This window comes from Cimex lectularius, unplaced genomic scaffold (assembly GCF_000648675.2).
Source record: "Cimex lectularius strain Harlan isolate CLEC.00 unplaced genomic scaffold, Clec_2.1 scaffold264, whole genome shotgun sequence".
Classification (NCBI taxonomy): Eukaryota; Metazoa; Arthropoda; class Insecta; order Hemiptera; family Cimicidae; genus Cimex; species Cimex lectularius.
Genome location: NW_019394222.1, coordinates 275,001 through 292,664, shown reverse-complemented (window position 1 = coordinate 292,664; position 17,664 = coordinate 275,001). Strand labels below are relative to the sequence as shown.

General features: G+C 33.5%; 3 protein-coding genes and 1 long non-coding RNA gene across 7 annotated transcripts in view; 1 reads left to right on the top strand and 3 right to left on the bottom strand.

Annotated features, from left to right (window-relative positions):
• Positions 1–10,778, bottom strand: part of LOC106674107 — a 35,215-nt gene extending 24,437 nt beyond the window's left edge. For 3 of the 4 annotated variants that reach the window (XM_024230317.1, XM_024230319.1, XM_014406619.2), the window contains exons 1-11: positions 10,661–10,778; positions 7,633–8,721; positions 5,247–5,420; positions 4,974–5,192; positions 4,266–4,667; positions 2,548–2,689; positions 1,272–1,366; positions 908–996; positions 501–643; positions 252–432; positions 40–182 (exon numbers count right to left, since the gene is read on the bottom strand). In XM_024230317.1, the coding sequence (XP_024086085.1) occupies positions 40–182; positions 252–432; positions 501–643; positions 908–996; positions 1,272–1,366; positions 2,548–2,689; positions 4,266–4,667; positions 4,974–5,192; positions 5,247–5,420; positions 7,633–8,277 (2,233 nt within the window). In that variant the 5' untranslated portion in view covers positions 8,278–8,721; positions 10,661–10,778. Of the gene's footprint in view, positions 1–39; positions 183–251; positions 433–500; positions 644–907; positions 997–1,271; positions 1,367–2,547; positions 2,690–4,265; positions 4,668–4,819; positions 4,837–4,973; positions 5,193–5,246; positions 5,421–7,632; positions 8,722–10,660 lie in introns of those variants that run through there. The other variant, XM_024230320.1, reaches the window with a different exon arrangement.
• On the bottom strand, positions 5,668–7,239 carry LOC106674110. The gene is made up of 3 exons (XR_001341464.2): positions 7,030–7,239; positions 6,810–6,930; positions 5,668–5,903 (listed from the first exon to the last, which is right to left on the bottom strand). It is a non-coding gene; the product is annotated as an uncharacterized LOC106674110 (long non-coding RNA).
• LOC106674156 (muscle-specific protein 20-like) overlaps positions 10,772–17,664 on the top strand; it is a 31,289-nt gene continuing 24,396 nt past the window's right edge. Inside the window, exon 1 of the mRNA XM_024230321.1 lies at positions 10,772–10,918. Coding sequence (XP_024086089.1) covers positions 10,787–10,918 — 132 coding nt within the window. The 5' untranslated portion in view covers positions 10,772–10,786. The remainder of the gene's footprint in view (positions 10,919–17,664) is intronic.
• The window catches only part of LOC106674286 (DNA-directed RNA polymerase III subunit RPC3), a 6,066-nt gene continuing 1,185 nt past the window's right edge, over positions 12,784–17,664 (bottom strand). The window contains exons 2-9 of the mRNA XM_014406922.2: positions 16,728–16,852; positions 16,476–16,600; positions 14,769–15,045; positions 14,497–14,702; positions 14,279–14,432; positions 13,319–13,508; positions 13,058–13,228; positions 12,784–12,991 (exon numbers count right to left, since the gene is read on the bottom strand). Of these exons, the coding sequence (XP_014262408.1) occupies positions 12,830–12,991; positions 13,058–13,228; positions 13,319–13,508; positions 14,279–14,432; positions 14,497–14,702; positions 14,769–15,045; positions 16,476–16,600; positions 16,728–16,852 (1,410 nt within the window). The 3' untranslated portion in view covers positions 12,784–12,829. The remainder of the gene's footprint in view (positions 12,992–13,057; positions 13,229–13,318; positions 13,509–14,278; positions 14,433–14,496; positions 14,703–14,768; positions 15,046–16,475; positions 16,601–16,727; positions 16,853–17,664) is intronic.

Genomic DNA, 17,664 nt, shown 5'->3' with positions numbered 1-17,664 from the left:
GGAAATTATTAACAGAACTTTCGTGTCAACAGAACTGACCTCCGTATGTCATATACGATGCAGTTTCGACAGATTGCATATTTAAAATCTCTTCTTTGCTCGTCAAATAAAACTGGGTCCTTGAATGGAATGAAATATAATTAAGACAAGGCAAGTTATACCAGAATCTGCAAACTTGTAACCTAAAAAGTAGCAAAGTAAAAATACAAAAGAAACCAGCATAAAAAGCAAAAATTTGACTTCAAAATTACCCTGGTCCTAAATTTATAGAGTGAGTTCGAGTACCTCTTGTTCGTATGCTAAACCAAATTGGCCCTTGTGATGTACTCTGCCAATTATAACCCTCACAAGCAATGTATCCGTATGTGTCGTTTTTTTCACAAAGAGTTGTCAATGTAACAAATATATTCTTGCAATTTGGTGAATCACTAGCTAAGTTAGTGAAACAATAACGTATGTTTTACTTCATAAAACAAGAAAAATACATGTCCAATATATACCAAGAAAAAAGTGATCTTTAAAAGTGTTAGCCGGTGCTGGGATTTGTTTATCTTTTTCCATTAATTTGGGTAAATCAACAAAAACATTATCCATAATTTTCTCAATTTCAAAGTAACTTCTTTTGTAATATATATCCAATTTCCTGAAATGATTATGATTAATTGTATTTGGGTCTTGGGACTGTCTGGCTTTTTATTTAAATTTTATTCTCCTTTCTTCACTTTTAGAATAAACATGATCAAGAATCACCTTACCACTCACTGAAGGTTTTTAGTTATGGGATGACACAGAATCAGAGATTTGTTAGACTTAAATACAAATTTGACTTATCAAGAGTTGACTGTACAATGATAATTTATTTTTCAAATCTGATAAATCTGTCTCATCACTTCAACTTGTGTCTTACCTGAAATGTCTGTAAATTTTGTTATACATGTAAGCATCTGATTTGAAATATCCTGGTAAATGAGTTACTAAGAAGGCATCTCCCACATCCTAAAAACCGAGAAGAAATATTATTTACATATTTAATGGTGTACTTTTTCTTTGTATTTTTCAAATAAATTATTTATTTTTTAATTAGGAAGATGTACTTGTCAGTAATGCACTGTTATTTTCTTCCAACAATTAAACATAACAAATCATGGAAAGATAAACAAATGAAAAAAGAACTATTTGACTACATTCCATCTCATCAAATACTTCAAATAAAAAATAAGAACAACACACTTTATACATAAGAAGTACAAAAGTCCATTGTTAATAATTACCTCTTTCACTTCACTAGGTGTTTCAACAAATATATGATTCCCTTTCTTTAGTGGAACAAATAATTCTAATATTTTTCTTACTGTACCAGGTTTTCCTAAAACATTACACAATTATATAATATGTATCTAAGGCTAAGTGTGCAAGCCAATAAGGAAATAAAGGACGCAAGGCAAAGACCCTGTAAATGCGAAGCAACACGCACAGGAGATTTTGAAGAGATGCCGATTTTAAAAACGCACAAAAAGGGCAATTTTTCAGTTAGTGCAACTATCACTTGTAAATCGCCTTCCATATATATAACATTAATTGTTTCAATTTGGATGAGAGTATAGGCGATTTTTTGTTGCCTCAATATGCATAATGTCGGTTTATGGGCCAATAAACAGCTGAGGTCATTATCAGCCCTCTGTGTCTTTTTACTTCTTTTTCTGATCTTACATGCATATTTTTTTAAACTGCAGCCATGAGGATGTTGATCAGGTTACTGATTCTACTTTTATATGTCTCCTATGTTGACAAACCTCTTGCTTGTACCGCAGGTTGTCAACAACCAACCCAAGCACCATGGCCGACAGGAACCCCCATGCCAAAACCTGAACACGCCTCAGCAAGGTGGCACCCAGTAGGACACTCAATCCTTATACTGTTGGATACGTGCTCAGCTGTTATTTTATTCTTGCATAATGGTCACTCACAGACATTTTCTGGCCAGAAAGTGCCCGTAAATTATTCTTGTGTGATCTATACAAATCTTGTCAGTATGGCTTTTTCCCTTTTCAACCATGGATGTGTGGATCAGGGACTGCCATTTTTCTTAACCTGTTACAGTTTGGCAGGACTCTTTTGTCAGCCTCTTTGGCCTCTAACTTCATGTGTCCTTCAAATTACACATTTACTAAACAATACTATAGTATATAGATAAGTTTGTTACAATTTTGAGCTCTGATTGTTTATTAGCAGTAGATCAACGTAAATGACATATATTTGTATGTTCATGTAATGAATTGTTATAATCAAGAATCTATGTTATTGTATATTGAACAAGGAAATAATAGAATATATAATTTCAGTCTTTCCAATTTTAATATTTTTCACCACTTTTCTTGGTTTATTACGCATTTTATTCAAGCAGTCAAAAATAGGTTCGCACTATAGCTAACAAATACATAGCAACTAAACTGCCAAATAATTTTATTTTATACTCATACTGATTTTGTAAGTGGTACTATTTTTGTAAGGGCAGTTGAAAATGCTTAATCAATTTTGTAATCTTACCTCGTATAATTCCTCGGTCCAGAGCCCAGTCAACCCAACGAATATTTTTCCATTTTGGATCACACACTGGAATTTCGTCATTCAAAGCAGTTTTCACATAAGCTAAACCTTCGAAACAAGGTATAAAAAAATGTTCTGTTTCCTACAAATATAAATGATGTTTTGGTTAAGTGTGGTAAATAATTTACAGTATTTTAGATTTTTGTATACACTAGAATAAATTGAAATATGTTGATGATTAAAAATTAATTCAACTCATTAGGAAAAAAGACAAATTTTAATCATATTTGTGTGCATGATTTCTGAAGGTTTCATGGAAATGATTTACATAGTAAAATTTAACATATACACATAGTGCTCTCTCCCTAATCGGAACTTCAGTACTCCCAACATTCCAGTAATCCAAATTGGGAAAAAAAAGATGTAAGAATTTTGAAGGAAACAAATGAAACATTATTTGGGGAGGAGGGAGAGAGAGAAGAGAGAAAGAGAGACAGAAAGAGATAGAGAGCAAGAAGGTCAAACAAAAGACCAAGATCAGCTATACCAATTTTTGAGAATTTCTTTTGTTCAGTGAACAACCTCATCTCCCTTCAATACTAAAAATGAAGTGTTAAACCTACTGTTTAAAATTGAGTGAAAAAGAGGAAGAAGCAATGAAGAAAATGTATAAAAAAATGTAAACTTTTTTTAAATGAAAAACTGACAAAATATGTAAGTATTCTAAAGTTTTAACAATTTGTTGTGTGCAATAATAATAAAGTGTGTCGAATTCTTAAAACCATTTATTTTGGTATTCAGATTGTCATTTAAATTTTTTAATGTTGAATATTACTTGTTTGTGTCTTTCATTAAGATTTTAAATAAGCTTTAACTTTTTTTTTAATTGTAATTAAATTTCTCGTTTAATTCAATTAAGCTTTTATTTTAAAATTTTAAATTAAATTATAATGCTTTTATTATAAGTAACTAAATCTTATATATGGACTGCGATGGCAGTGTTAGGGTGTCTGAATCATATTTGCCAAGTTATTGGTTCTGGGTTTAAATCCTGACATAGCATGGACTTTTATTTTAAATTAATTTGGAAAAAAGTATTATAAAGTGGTTCTGACCCTTTGTCTATGATACCCAAAGCGTGCTCAGATGTTAAGCCCTCGTATACAACAGTAATTACTTTACTAACTTTTTACTTGCATTAATTCTTATAATCAGAGACAATTAGAGCTATTTTTTTTATCCTTTTTCAAAAATTATTTGGAGTTTGTGAGATGCTCTCACTAACATTCTCAACAAGACACACAACGTGACACATCTACACAGAAAACACACACTTTGAGCCCTGAAGATGATCTAAATAATAATCAAAACATTGGCATAATAAAAAATGTTTTTCTAAACCTACATCATACAAGACTGCATCTCACGATCTCCAAATAATCATTAATTAACAGTACTAAATTCTACATACATATTTTTCAAAGGTTCATGCAGTAAAATGAATAAAGAATTTATTATGATTAAAGGTAGCTTTGCTGTTAGAGAAATAATTACTGCTTATCTTATGGTGGGGCAAATTTACTAAATATTTTGAAGTTCATTAAACTTCCATAAAATAATTCCCACCCAAAATACAGAGTATTACCTTTGAGACACTGAGTATATTATCTCAATTAATGTTTTATAAGTTAATAACAAAAAAATCTCATTAAATCTACCTCCATAACCTCGGGAAGATGCACGAATACAGACCGAGATTTTGGTTTGTCGAGGAAAATATCCATGGCATCAAATATACATGTTTTGGGATTAACTGAGTCACATATTCGTTCTGGAGAATGTTTTCCTTCGATACAATGCCCTTGAATTATTTTCCAAATCGGCTCCTCCGTCATGAGGCTTACATCAATCGAATTGCAAATCCAACCAGTCAGTAATGATATTACATTGAAGTCAAAGGTTTCATCGACTGAATTCCAAGAAAGAGCTGCAACTTTCAATAAGCCCTTTGTGAGGAGTTGCATCCAGATGTTTTTACTTTCTCGTGATCTAAGAAGAAGCAAATTTCCATTTTCGTCATATGGAAAACTATCATCGACAACAAGTCTTCTCCATTTGCCCTATATTTAATCAAAGAAAAGGCTGTGGTTACAATAAAGCTTTTTGTTAATGAATAGTGTAAACATCTCCTTATTGTATACTATGCATTTTCTAGAGGATGTATACAAATTACATATAGGAGGATATATACAAATTATTTTTTACATCAAACCTAAATTAAATATGTTGAGGTTGGCAACTACAAATAATCATTTGTATTTATATTTTACATACAGTCACCGAACATTTTTTTTACACTCTTTAGACTGAGATAATAATTATCTTATCTATTTAAGAGGGACATAAAGTAAATTTTAGATACTTGCCATAAAAAATAATCGTATTATATACATTCCACAATTATTATACTGTGGAGAATGTTTAGTTTTTTCGCCAACTGGTGTCAAGGCATAAACATGATCTCTTGGATTCCAAAATTCTCCACTGTTTGGAATATATGTAGAAGTTTGACAATCTTTAACAAAAGGATTAGCTCTTCCGTCTGTTTCCAGGCACATGACACTTGATATAATATGCCTCATAACCTAGATGTCAGTAAATGTATAATATGCGTAAAAATAAGAATAAATATTAATTACTTTCGATTTCACTAAATGTCTGTTTGGCGTCCACAAATCCAAGGGGCCAGGCTCAATATCAAGAGAGTACGCAATGTTTGGATTAACAATACAGGGTCGTTCCCATTTGTGAACAGGCAAGGATTTTGGCATAAACTCTTTCCCTTTTGGATCAACGAACAATGGTTCTTCTTCCTAGTTGACAACCGAAATTGTATATTCAACCTCAAGAAAATGGTTGGATAATTTTATATTAAAATATGATCAGGGATGAGACCAATCATCACTAATTATATCCACTATATCACTGTTTAAACTAAAGTTAGTTATACTACAATATTCTTTCAAAAATTTTCAAAAGTTGTTTTACATATTTTACTATTACTATACTATCATTAACATGGAAGGCATGTATTTTTCAACATAAACAACCTTTTTTTAATTGATTAATTTTTTATTACTACTATATCTCTCGCATTACAGAATCAATTTTTTTTAAAAATTTCATTTATTTCCATCCATAACTGAACATGTATTGTATACAACCAGCAGACAGGATTTCAATTTGTGATTGTGACCAGTCCAGCAGAAGTTAAAAGCGTATTGAAACGCTGGAAAGACTGGCAGGTCAGCTGGACTACCATGTCCGAAATGCTAAAATCAGTGAAACCTCAGGTCCTGGAGAACATAAAAAATAGAGAAAGAATTATTCTCACATGTATAACAAATACAGAGTGGCGCTGGCCCGAAGAGAGAGGGAGGGAGGAAGAAACAAGCAGAGTTGGGAAGGACAAGGGGAGTTATGAACGGTACCGGGTGAAGAGAGGACTTTTTGGGGAGCTGATTATCTGCCCTTCTTCAGACATCCAGGCTTCAGTATCATACAAGAGGGCTCGTTTCACATTTTGGAGACCAATATTCAAACAAAGCTTCCTCGACTTCGAAACCAGTTTTCCTTCTCTCTACAGGATCAGCAATAGCGAGGCAAGAATTATCAATTTACATACAATTATACAATACAATTATCAACCATCAACTTAGTTTGTCATTTTTCCCTAATTAAATTAATATAAGGTATTCAAAAGGATACTATTCATAGTAAAGCAAGCATGTATGTGCATAGTTTTCAGCAATTTTGCTCATAGCACATGTACTTTTGTATGTTGTTTTTTTTGTTTGTTTGCTATACTATGAATAGTATCCTTTTGAATATCTTATATTAATTTAATTAGGGAAAGATGACAAACTAAGTTGATGGTTGATAATTGTATGTAAGTTGATAATTCTTGCCTCGCTATTACTGATCCTGTAGAGAGAAGGAAAACTGGTTTTGAAGTCGAGGAAGCTATTTTTGAATATTGGTCTCCGATGTGTGAAACGAGTCCTCTTGTATGATGATCCTAAAGCCAGGTTGTCTGAAGAAGTGCAGATAATCAGCTCCCCAAGAAGTCCTCTCTTCACCCGGTACCATTCATAACTCCCCTTGTCCTTCCCCTCTCTGCTTGTTTCTTCCTCCCTCCCTCTCTCTTCAGGCCAGCGCCACACCGTATTTGTTATACATGATTAAGGATAAGGCACACCCACCTGACACATGGGAACCTCTTCATCGGACTGATACCCAGGTGTCCCCTGTGCAGCGCAACTGTGACAGTCAAACATATTTTGGAAGTGTGAATGATTAGCGCCGCACAGGATTCGGCGTAGCCTGCTTAACAATATGTCGAAAATATTAAAGCTGATGTAAAGATAAACTCATTGAATATCTAAAACTGATAAACGTATATGGTTACACAAAACCCCTCACATATATATTTTATATCTTCTCTTGGTATTTATTTGCATGCATGGTAAGTATGAATGGATGGTCTGTGGCTGGAATATAATTTACCCCACAGACCTGTCGAACTAGTTAGGTATAGAATAGGTTCTTTTTACTCTGGTTTTGCCTCTCTCTCTTTCTGTATATGTATGTGTATGTATGTGTGTGTGTGTGTGTGTGTGTGTGTGTGTATGTATGTATGTATGTATGTGTTGCTATAATATTGAATGACCTTAGCCGTTAAAAATGCCCTAAAAATTAATAATAGTAATAACAATAATACAAATATAAAACAAAAAGATTTATCTACATTTTTGAAAAATGTGCCTTCCATGTTGAAATTACAAATATACATCACCATTCTATTAAAATTATATTTAGGTGAGAAAATTACATATGTTTTAAATTAAAGTAAACAGTTACATTGAAATGATTAAAATTACAATAATTAAGAAAAAAGGAGAGGTAATTACATTTGTTAACATATGATTAAAAAGTATGTGAAATAAATTATGGACATTTATAATTTAAGAAAAAAGTTGTTATACACAAAATATTATTACATATTCTAGTTTGGGGTTTGATTACCTGTTCTGCATCTGCTGGGCGTTTGTCACCTTTTTTGCCATCTTTGTGCCCAAGAAACGTTTTCTTTGGAGCCACTGTTTTTCGAGGAGCCATAGAAACTGATTGGCCTCCACTTGAACCTGATTTACTTCCGCCTGAAACTGATTTCCTACCGCCTGCAACTGATTTCCTTCCGCCTGCAACTGATTTCCTTCCGCCTGCAACTGATTTCCTTCCGCCTGCGACTGATTTTCTTCCGCCTGCGACTGATTTCCTTCCACCACCTTTTGCAACTGATTTTCTCGAAGCTGATGCATTATTTCCACTGGCTCTAGAAACTGATTTTCTCCCAGTGCTTGCAACAGATTTTCTACTACCTGATACAGACTTCCGGCTGCCAGCAACAGATTTCCTTCCACCGCCACCTGCAATCGATTTCTTCTTTCCACCAGTGATAGACTTCTTGGCAACTGACTTTCTGGACATAGATTTTCTAGACACAGATTTTCTCGAACTCTGCCGTCCCGATCCTGGTCTGCCCGATATAAAATCTCCAGGAGGGGTAGTTTTCCAGTCAAGCTTGTTAACCAACTGATCATTCCAGAAAGGCCAAGGTGGTGTGAATGCATCTATTTTGGTCACTTCACTTCCATGTGTACTATACATTTTTGTCCCCGGCTAGTTATTTACAAAGTCAAGAAGTATAAATAAACTAGATACAATTACACATCTGATTAAAAAATATATAACTAAATATATCATTTGTTATCATACAAATTTTCAAGTTTATTTATTAAATTTTTTGCAAATTGATTATGATACGCTGCACTGATTTTAGAAAGAAGTGCATACGGAGTTTCATAATAGTCTTCCCTTGTACTTTCTAAGCTGTCGTGCTGATAACCAGCTATTCTAAATCCTAGTGCTGTCAATTCAATACAGAATGCCTTATCTTCAAGAGTTGTGATGTTGATAAAAATGTGTTGTCCGCTTGATGGAATCGTACTTAATTCTGCATGTTTTGTCAAATCTTTTATGTCATTAATAACACCTCTGGCCTCGTCTTGCCAATTCAGTTCAGGAGAAGATTCTTTATCGTATCGTTCATTCCTGCCAAAAACAAAACAAGTTTTACAAAAACCACCTTAACTAAAATAACTTCGGTTAATAAAATAAGGCTAATAACTCTTTTAAACTTTTACTTTAAATGAGAGTACATGACTAATAACGTATTTAGATAAATTTTCATATTTTATAAAATACAGTGCTCTCTCAGTAATCTGCTGCAGGGGATTCGGATTAGATGAGGGTGTTAAACAATAGCAAATTTTTTTTTATTAACACAACACATTATATTGCATACACAACAAAAATATAGACTGATTTAACAATTCATTCACACATTTTTAAGCAGTAGCTATATTATATTTAACACAAGAAAAACATAGGCTGATCTAAGTTCTAACATTTAATTTTTTTCGGGGACTGCAGTAACTGTGTGGTTGCGTGATTGACTCTCGGCTCATAGACCCGGCCCCTGGCCCTTCACAACCCTTCCAAAAATAAATAAATAAATAAATAATAAAAAAATTGGGAGGGATTCACTGAAAAAAATAAATTCTAGAAAATTGTTATGGTCTAAGCTTCTCCCACTCACTCATACAAACTCTCTCTCCTCTCTCACTATCACTTTTTATCTCTCTTTCTCTTGGTCCATCTCTCTTTTTCTCTCACATGCTCTCCTCATTCATTTCTCTCACTCACACTATCTTTCTCTCTTCCCCCTCAAATAATGTTTCATTTGTTTCCTTTAAAATTCTCACTTCTTGAATTTTTTCCATTTCGGATTAGGGAGTGAGCACTGTTTATAAAAATAAAAAATGATTGAAAACTTGTCACTAAAATCGAAAGTGTTTTAGAAAATATTTCTTTCAAAGCCCATTTTCTCCATTACAAAATAGCTTTTAACATACAAAAATCAAATTAAGGTATACTTTTTTATACGTAAGTGAATATATAGATATCGGCAATCTCTAAAGTCCAAAGAAAAAATTCCAGAAAATTGTTATAGTCTAAGCTGGGCTAAGTCTTTTGTGTGACTCCTCTCACTCACTCTTACAAACTCACTCACATCTCTCCTCTCTCACTTTCACTTTTTATCTCTCTCTCTCTTTCTCTTGATCCATCTCTTTTTTCTCTCACACGCTCTCCTCATTCATTATCTCTCACTCACACTACCTTTCTCTCTTTCCTCTCAAATAATGTTTCATTTGTTTCCTTTAAAATTCACACTTCTTGAATTTTTTTCCATTTCAGATTAGGTAGTGAGCACTGTTTATAAAAATAAAAAATGATTGAAAACTTGTCACTAAAATCGAAAGTGTATTAGAAAATATTTCTTTCAAAGCCCATTTTCTCCATTACAAAAAAGCTTTTAACATACAAAAATCAAATTAAGGTATTCTTTTTTATACATAAGTAAATATATAGATATCGGCAACCTCCAAAGTTCAAAGAAAAAATTCCAGAAAATGTTACAGTCTAAGCTGGGCTAAGTCTTTTGTATGACTCCTCTCAATCACTCTTACAAACCTACTCACATCTCTCCTCTCTCACTTTTTATCTCTCTCTCTCTCTCTCTTTCTCTTGGTCCATCTCTCTTTTTCTCTCACACGCTCTCCTCATTCATTATCTCTCACTCACATTATCTTTCTCTCTTCCCCCTCCAATAATGTTTCATTTAAAATTTTCACTTCTTGAATTTTTCCCCAGTTCTGTTTAGGGAGAAAGCACTGTATATAAAGATAAAAAGTGATTGAAAACATCACTTAAATCGAAGTGTATTCAAAAATATTTCTTTCAAAGCTCATTTTCTCCATTACAAGAAACCATTAAACATAAACAAAAAATCAAATTAAGGTATACTTTTTTATACAAATATAAATACATGGATATCAGCAACCTCCAAAGTTGTAAAAAAAAATTCCCCTGGTTAAATATTGTTTGTTATTACGATTGATAAAAAGTACTCAAAGTAATTCGTACATACATTTTTACACGTAGTACCCAAAATGCCGGAGTAGTTACGATTGATTCGTGTTGATAAGTAATTTGAATATAATTTAATTAAATTGGGGAAAATTTTGTTAAGGAGGTTCTTCTGAGGTTGATTCAGATGAGGCAGCAACAGCATCAGCCAGCGACCAGCACGCGCCCAAATGCACAACTACATGCGCACCGGGCACCAGCATCGCTGTTTAAAATGCCAATTCTTCAGTTCGGACTTCGGCCTGGTCACTTGCGAATTGTAAGCAAAAAGCGCATTTGTTAAATTTTAATTGTTTTATCACCTAAATCTACATTTTTATTTAGATTTAATTATCTATAACTTTATGGTTTAATGCTGGATTTTTAATAAATACAGTATATTATTCTATTATTAAGTACATTACAGGAAAATTCTCAAATAGTACAGTTTTGAATAATAGTTAACCTAACAATATTTATAAATGAGGAGTAAGACATATGTATAAAATTTATACACAGCTTAACATATGCCAAGTGCAAGATTAAAAATAAATCTGGTAGATAATGCAATACAGTACAAAATAGAAACTTAATAGAAACAGCACAAATTATTTATTACCATGGCAATTTTATTCAAATTTGTCTTAAACGTATCAAATTTACAGCCCAGAAACTCATGTTACCAGTTATCATCAAAAGTACATTGATAGATTGATGAATAGATTGACACTGACCGTAAAGAGTTTGATGAAATTTATGATAACATATCAATTCCTTCTACTATGAACGAGGAAATTTATTTTGTTTAATAACTCTGGACAATAATCGATTCTATTCACCAACGTCCATAAAAAAACGTATGGCAAGGACTAAACTACAATATTCAAGCAGAATATTCCTTTTCGTCCTATCTGAGCTTAGTTTTAAAAACCGTGTATTTCACGAATTATCTCTTATTGTAATTGTTACACAATTTCAGACCAAATTGTATCCCATAATTTTGTCATAACAGTACCATTAATACGTTGTTGTTTTTAATGTTAGAAATTGGACATTTCGTGTAGGTTGAAGTTAGGCTCCAGGGACATTTCCTCCCCAAACAAATTTTTTTCCTAATCATAATCACACTCTCACTTTAACTTGTGCGTTAAGGATAAGGCAATCTTGAATAGAATTACATTACTTTAATTGGTACATATCAGTACATATAGTAGAGGATCAAGGGGAAAAATGCACTGTCTCTCACAGCTCCACAGAAACTGTTTTATTTTCCCTATTGTCCTGGCTTATTGAGAAAATAGTTCTTCCTGCTTCCCCCTTTTTCTATACTATTTCACACCCTCGTGTTTAAATACGTTCTTTTTAATGTACTTGTGCATATAGCAATCATTGCTTTAATGGTGTGCAGATGAATAGCTGGGGAAAATTGGAAAATCGTGATGGTGAAACCTATTCTCACATATGGCGCCATAGCCTGGGCCGATAAAATTAAACAAATAACAAAATGAAGGGAACTGACAAAAATAAAGAGACTTGCACGCATCTGTTTAATGGGAGCGATTATACATAGATCTAGATTACAAGAAGGTATAGGGGCAGGAGTATTTGGTCCTTCCAATCTGAGGTTGCAATCAAGAGAAGTACTCAATTAAATTTGAGTGTGATACAACAGCTCTTAAAGGGCGCAGTATAATATACCCAACCAATATACCTAAAACCATCATTCAAATACATGCAGCCAAAAAATGTTGCCTAATATTGGTCATAGTAGGACACATTTAGCAAGCCAGGTTTGTTCATGCATCTATCTGCTCGTAGCATCAATCGATGCAGTTGTAGATGTAAAAACTTATAACTTGTGCTAGTAAAAAGTTTATACACCTTACAGTCAACAGACATGTACAAATATATTATTTAAAATTCAAGATCCGTAGCAGTTTGGACAATAAAGTTTAACTGCTAGCTGCTAATTTTGTCACATGATGCATTCAGTCCTTAAATAATAATATTGATATGATGATTTATGATTTAACAATATTTATACTTTTAATTTTAAACAAAATTAAAAAGAATTATGAGAATAATTTTCAGGAAGTGTAGATAATAAATATAACATGATGTAATAAATTAATTGTAATTTGTTTGAAATTTACAAATTATGTGATTATAAATTTTAAGAATTACAAGATAATTATAATTTAATTTCTTTTGAACTTGTAGCATCGTAATATATGTACAATTGAAGAAGGAATATGGTTTCATCTAAATATAGTTCAGCTAGTCTCAATTTTTTAATTGTAGCTTCAACTGACTCCATCAGAGATTTTTCTGGGGGTGTCATCCATTCATCAAGCTGCAAAGAAATTTGTCATCAAATATAATGATTCAAGAACATAATAATATGTATTAAGATATTTACCAATTGTTTAATATACTGCTCATCTTCACCTTGCTGCTTCATCGTCTGAGCAACAGAATTTAATTTTTCAAATTTATCTATCATCCTTAAATTTTCATTTTTTTCATGATTTGCCCTTTTAAGTGTGTTGTAAATAGCTTTATAACACATTTCCAAAACTACGTGTACAACCTTTAATCAACAGAATGAAATCAATTTTATAAACAATAAAACTGAACTGTCTGCTTTAAGGTGGATTTTTCTTTTCAATTTATATTTTACCTGGTTAAAATCAACGTGGAAAAGATAAAAATTTTTATTGAGGCCTGCAGTAGCGGATTTTTTCAGTTCTTGCATGTGAAGAAAACTCTCCTGTAGCAGCCTGTATGTCAACTGCTTTGCTTCCTTATCAGGAATCATTGCAATTTTCTGCAGCTGTTCTTGGTCGATGAATTTTTTACTGCGTACCAATCTAACAAATTTTTTTAAGATAAATAAATATATAATTGCACACATGCACTTCAGTATTAATGACAATCCCTTCCTTGTGCTTCAGACCATAGGTGGGCCAATGCTGTCGTGCTCTTGATAAGTAAGGGCTTCTCGGACAATCCGACTCATTGATGCTGCCAACGTTGTTTTATTGTGTTCTTTACTGATTGAGCAGTATCACTAGTGTTGGATCACGTAGTTCAGTCTGGAGGCCAAATCGTTCCTACTTTCACCCCCACCCAATGTGCCCAGGTACTTAGACAACTACCACCGTTTTTCCGAGGCACTCCAGTTCACCATATCTCTTTAATAAGAGCCCTACTAGAGGGCCCACCATGAATCTGTCACGGAAAGCCAAAACTGCACTCAGGGAGTCGGTATAAGTGAGGTAGGCAAAGCCTCCAAGTTGAAACACCCTGAGCGCATGATAGATGCACACAACTCCAACGTAGGTCGGTAGAGGTGTGGTGATGTAAGCAACCAGGCTAGTACCACAAATTCATCCCAAACAAGTTCTGCCGGGAAGACCGGTTTCCCAGCTCTATTACCATCCCTATAACCGACCCTCCCTAAGGCTTCACTGAAGCGAATACCAGGACTAAGTCTGGATTGGAATTCTCTCGAATACCTGACTATACTTTTTATTTTTATTTTAAGGATCATATCCGTCAAGGGCCTTGGTCCAGAAACCAATAAAAAAGAAAAGAAATCAAAGAAAATTGAATAGTTAATAATATAAATAAAATTAACCTGAATATCCTTGCAGCTTTACAGCCGAATCTATGTTCAACAACACTCTCAATTGTTGCTGCAGTTAAATTACTAAATGCTGCGACTAAATTCACATAAACAGAAGCAGTACTTCCTTCTCCTATTTTCTTAATAAAACTGCAAGAGTCTTCATCTGAAATTGGTATTGAATTAAACATTAAATTTTCATTTAAATAAAAATAAAACTCAATAGTTACCTATGACTTTAATATACTGATCAAGAAATTGAGCAAGATGACTGCTTTTTTTATCGACCTCTTCCCTAATTTCATTTAAAGGCACAGGGTTAGACTGAGTTGCCCAAGGTTCTGTCCTTAAATACATTTGATTTAAGGCAACTTCCATAAAAGTAGCTGAATAAGAATCAAATCTTCGTCTTATTCCCTCAACCATAATTTCATCCCTGTAACATTTCCGAATGAACACAACTATTGGAATATAAAATTCCGACTAGTTTTCCTTTCAATACCTCATGTCTTGGTGAAATCTATCAAAATTACACCTCCACAATATATCGTGATCTTTGATGCTATGTAAAGAAGTTTCTCCTTTCCACAGCTTCAATAACATCGGTACATCAATTTCAGGCATTTTGTAAAGTTCACTCTCATTGACAACGAGTTTTGGTACCCTATCATTACCATCTTCACTGGGTGATGGGCAGCGCATTAAATACTGGTTTTGAATTAATCGATGAAGGGCATCAGAGAGACTTGTCATGCTCTTAGGTAGTACAGCAAGAGCTCCTAAAATATGAAAAAATATTAATTTGTAATAAGTAGACGCAAACAACTTACTATCTAGTTTTTTAAAATGCAAGTTTTTGAGGAGTGATAAAATCACTCTATTAACACACTGCCTGTGTAAGACGCAACATGTGCGCTATGCCAACTGCCCATCTAGGTGCAGTGGTTGCACGGTCTGCTCCCTCCCATTTATACTTTTTAAACTCTACTTCCACTTCACCCCCTCAGAAAGGATTGGCTGCGGCCGTTTCAATTTTTTTCCAACTAGAAATGATCTTTTTAGAACGCAATTTTTATCGACTACACATCCAAATTGAACAAACACTCTGCAGGTTGTCTACTTCATTTACTTAGAGCTGTAGGGAACTTAACTATTGTGTCATATAGTTTACCTCATGTAGATAAACATAACAAAATAAAATAATTCACCATTTTCGTGGTCCTCTTGACCAATTAATACAAGACAATTAATTAAGATTTTTAGTTGAGATGAAAAAAACCTTAAAGAGATGAAAAATGGCAAAAGGAGGGAAAACTCATAAGGTGGGGTTGAGATGGGGAGTTGATGGCCGAGTGGATTGAGGTCACGATACCTCAGGTGGTAGAGCAGCGGCGTATCTAGCCGAAGGTCGTGGGTTCGAATCCCTCTCGTGCCATTAACTTTTTTTCATCTCAACTAAAAACCTTAATTAATTGTCTTGTATTAATTGGTCAAGCGGACCACGAAAATAGTGAATTAATGATTTAAAAATGAAGTACACTTCACTAAAGCTCTCCGTTGCCATTTCAATTGTTGTCAAGAATCCAAACCGATTACACGACATTTGAAAAATGGCAAAAGGAGGGAAAACTCATAAGGTGGGGTTGAGATGGGGAGTTGATGTCCGAGTGGATCGAGGTCACGATAGCTCAGGTGGTAGAGCAGCGGCGTATCTAGCCAAAGGTCGTGGGTTCGAATCCCTCTCGTGCCATTAACTTTTTTTCATCTCAACTAACAACCTTATTTAAAATAAAATAAAATCATATACATGATTTTTAAGTAACAGTTTTTTTACATTATAAATCTGATTCAGTCATGGGAAACAAAACGGCTAAGCATAGGACGCCATCAATGAGTCAATAAAAATTTTTGCACTTACTTAATATCTTTTAAATAATTTATAGTATACACTTAATGAGATATAATAAATAAATAATGGAAAATATGATAAACGATATTATAATTTGGTTGTTACTGATTTGAGGCTACCTATCCTTGCTGGATTAGTCTGTTAGACCAAAATGATCGCTAATGACCAAATTACAGGTTCATCACCCCACAGACCATAGGAGGAAATCTCACAATTTACCATGATAAAGGTTGAATGATTAAAACGTTTACATTTTTATTCAAACTTGTTTTAATTAAGATAACAAATTATTATAATTACCGTCTTGAATTTTTGTCCAAACGTTCAAAATAAGCTTTGGTGCCGATATACAGCCACATTGCAAAACCTCATCGATTATCAATCTTGATATTTCACCATACTTGTCATTTATCAGAGATAAATACCTAAAATTTCAAAATGCTATAAATTTTGTGTTATGTTCAACACTTTGAAATATATTCACATTTATAATCAAACAATTGAACAATTTATTTTATTATGAAGATAAAATAATAAGAGATGAGAATTTACCTTGGATATCGTAAAAGTAGTAATATTTTATCCGGTAGTAACCTGTATTCTGCAACTTGGGGTTTTAACCTTGATTCAAATACTACAAAGCCATACTGAATCAATATGCACAGAACTCTCCGCAACTGTAAAGAGGATAAAAAAATTAAAAATAATCATGACTTTTTTAAATATAAAATAATTAATAAAATTTAGAGCTGAAATTTAGTCATTACCTATCCTTGCTGGGTCGGTAGGTCAAACGTGTCAGCATTTTGCCATCTTCACTGTGTGATTGCATCTGACAGACCGACCCAACGAGTGTAGGCAGACCAGGATGATCAGTAACAACAAAATTTCATTTATCACCCTGCAGACAACACGGAAATACATTGTAAATGGGCAGTATATTACTTAATACCAAAATAACAAAAACTATTAAATAAATAATAATAATTTTCCCTATGTGTTTATTGCTTGTTTTGTTTAAACTTTGCTGCATTATGTAATCATGTTATACCATTTTGGCCCTTAGATCATAGGCTGCTCTACAGTAATGCAGAAGTATTTTCCAATTTTTATGATTTTTGTAAGAAGCTAACATTTTTTGAGCTGAAGGTTTACTTGTGAAAATGGACCATTCTTAAGGTGGACTGTTTGAAACAGACCGTGAAAAAGTGAAATAAATCTACCATGTAGGGGCACCCTATCTTTACCTCGTATGGTCGTTGCTTAAGGCCTCTTTCAGACGAGGCGGTTTGGATGATTCAACTGAATTGCCCGTTTGACTCTCAACTAGTTTACTACCGTGTGAAGGCTCTTCTTTCCTGGTTTCACACAAGGCAACTTGTGTAATCAACCTCTTTTACCAACGGGTTGTATGTTAGAACCCGAGGAAGCAGGGTGTTGTGCTTGTCTTCTGCAAAAAGCAAAGCAAAAAAGGAAGAAACCCAGTAAA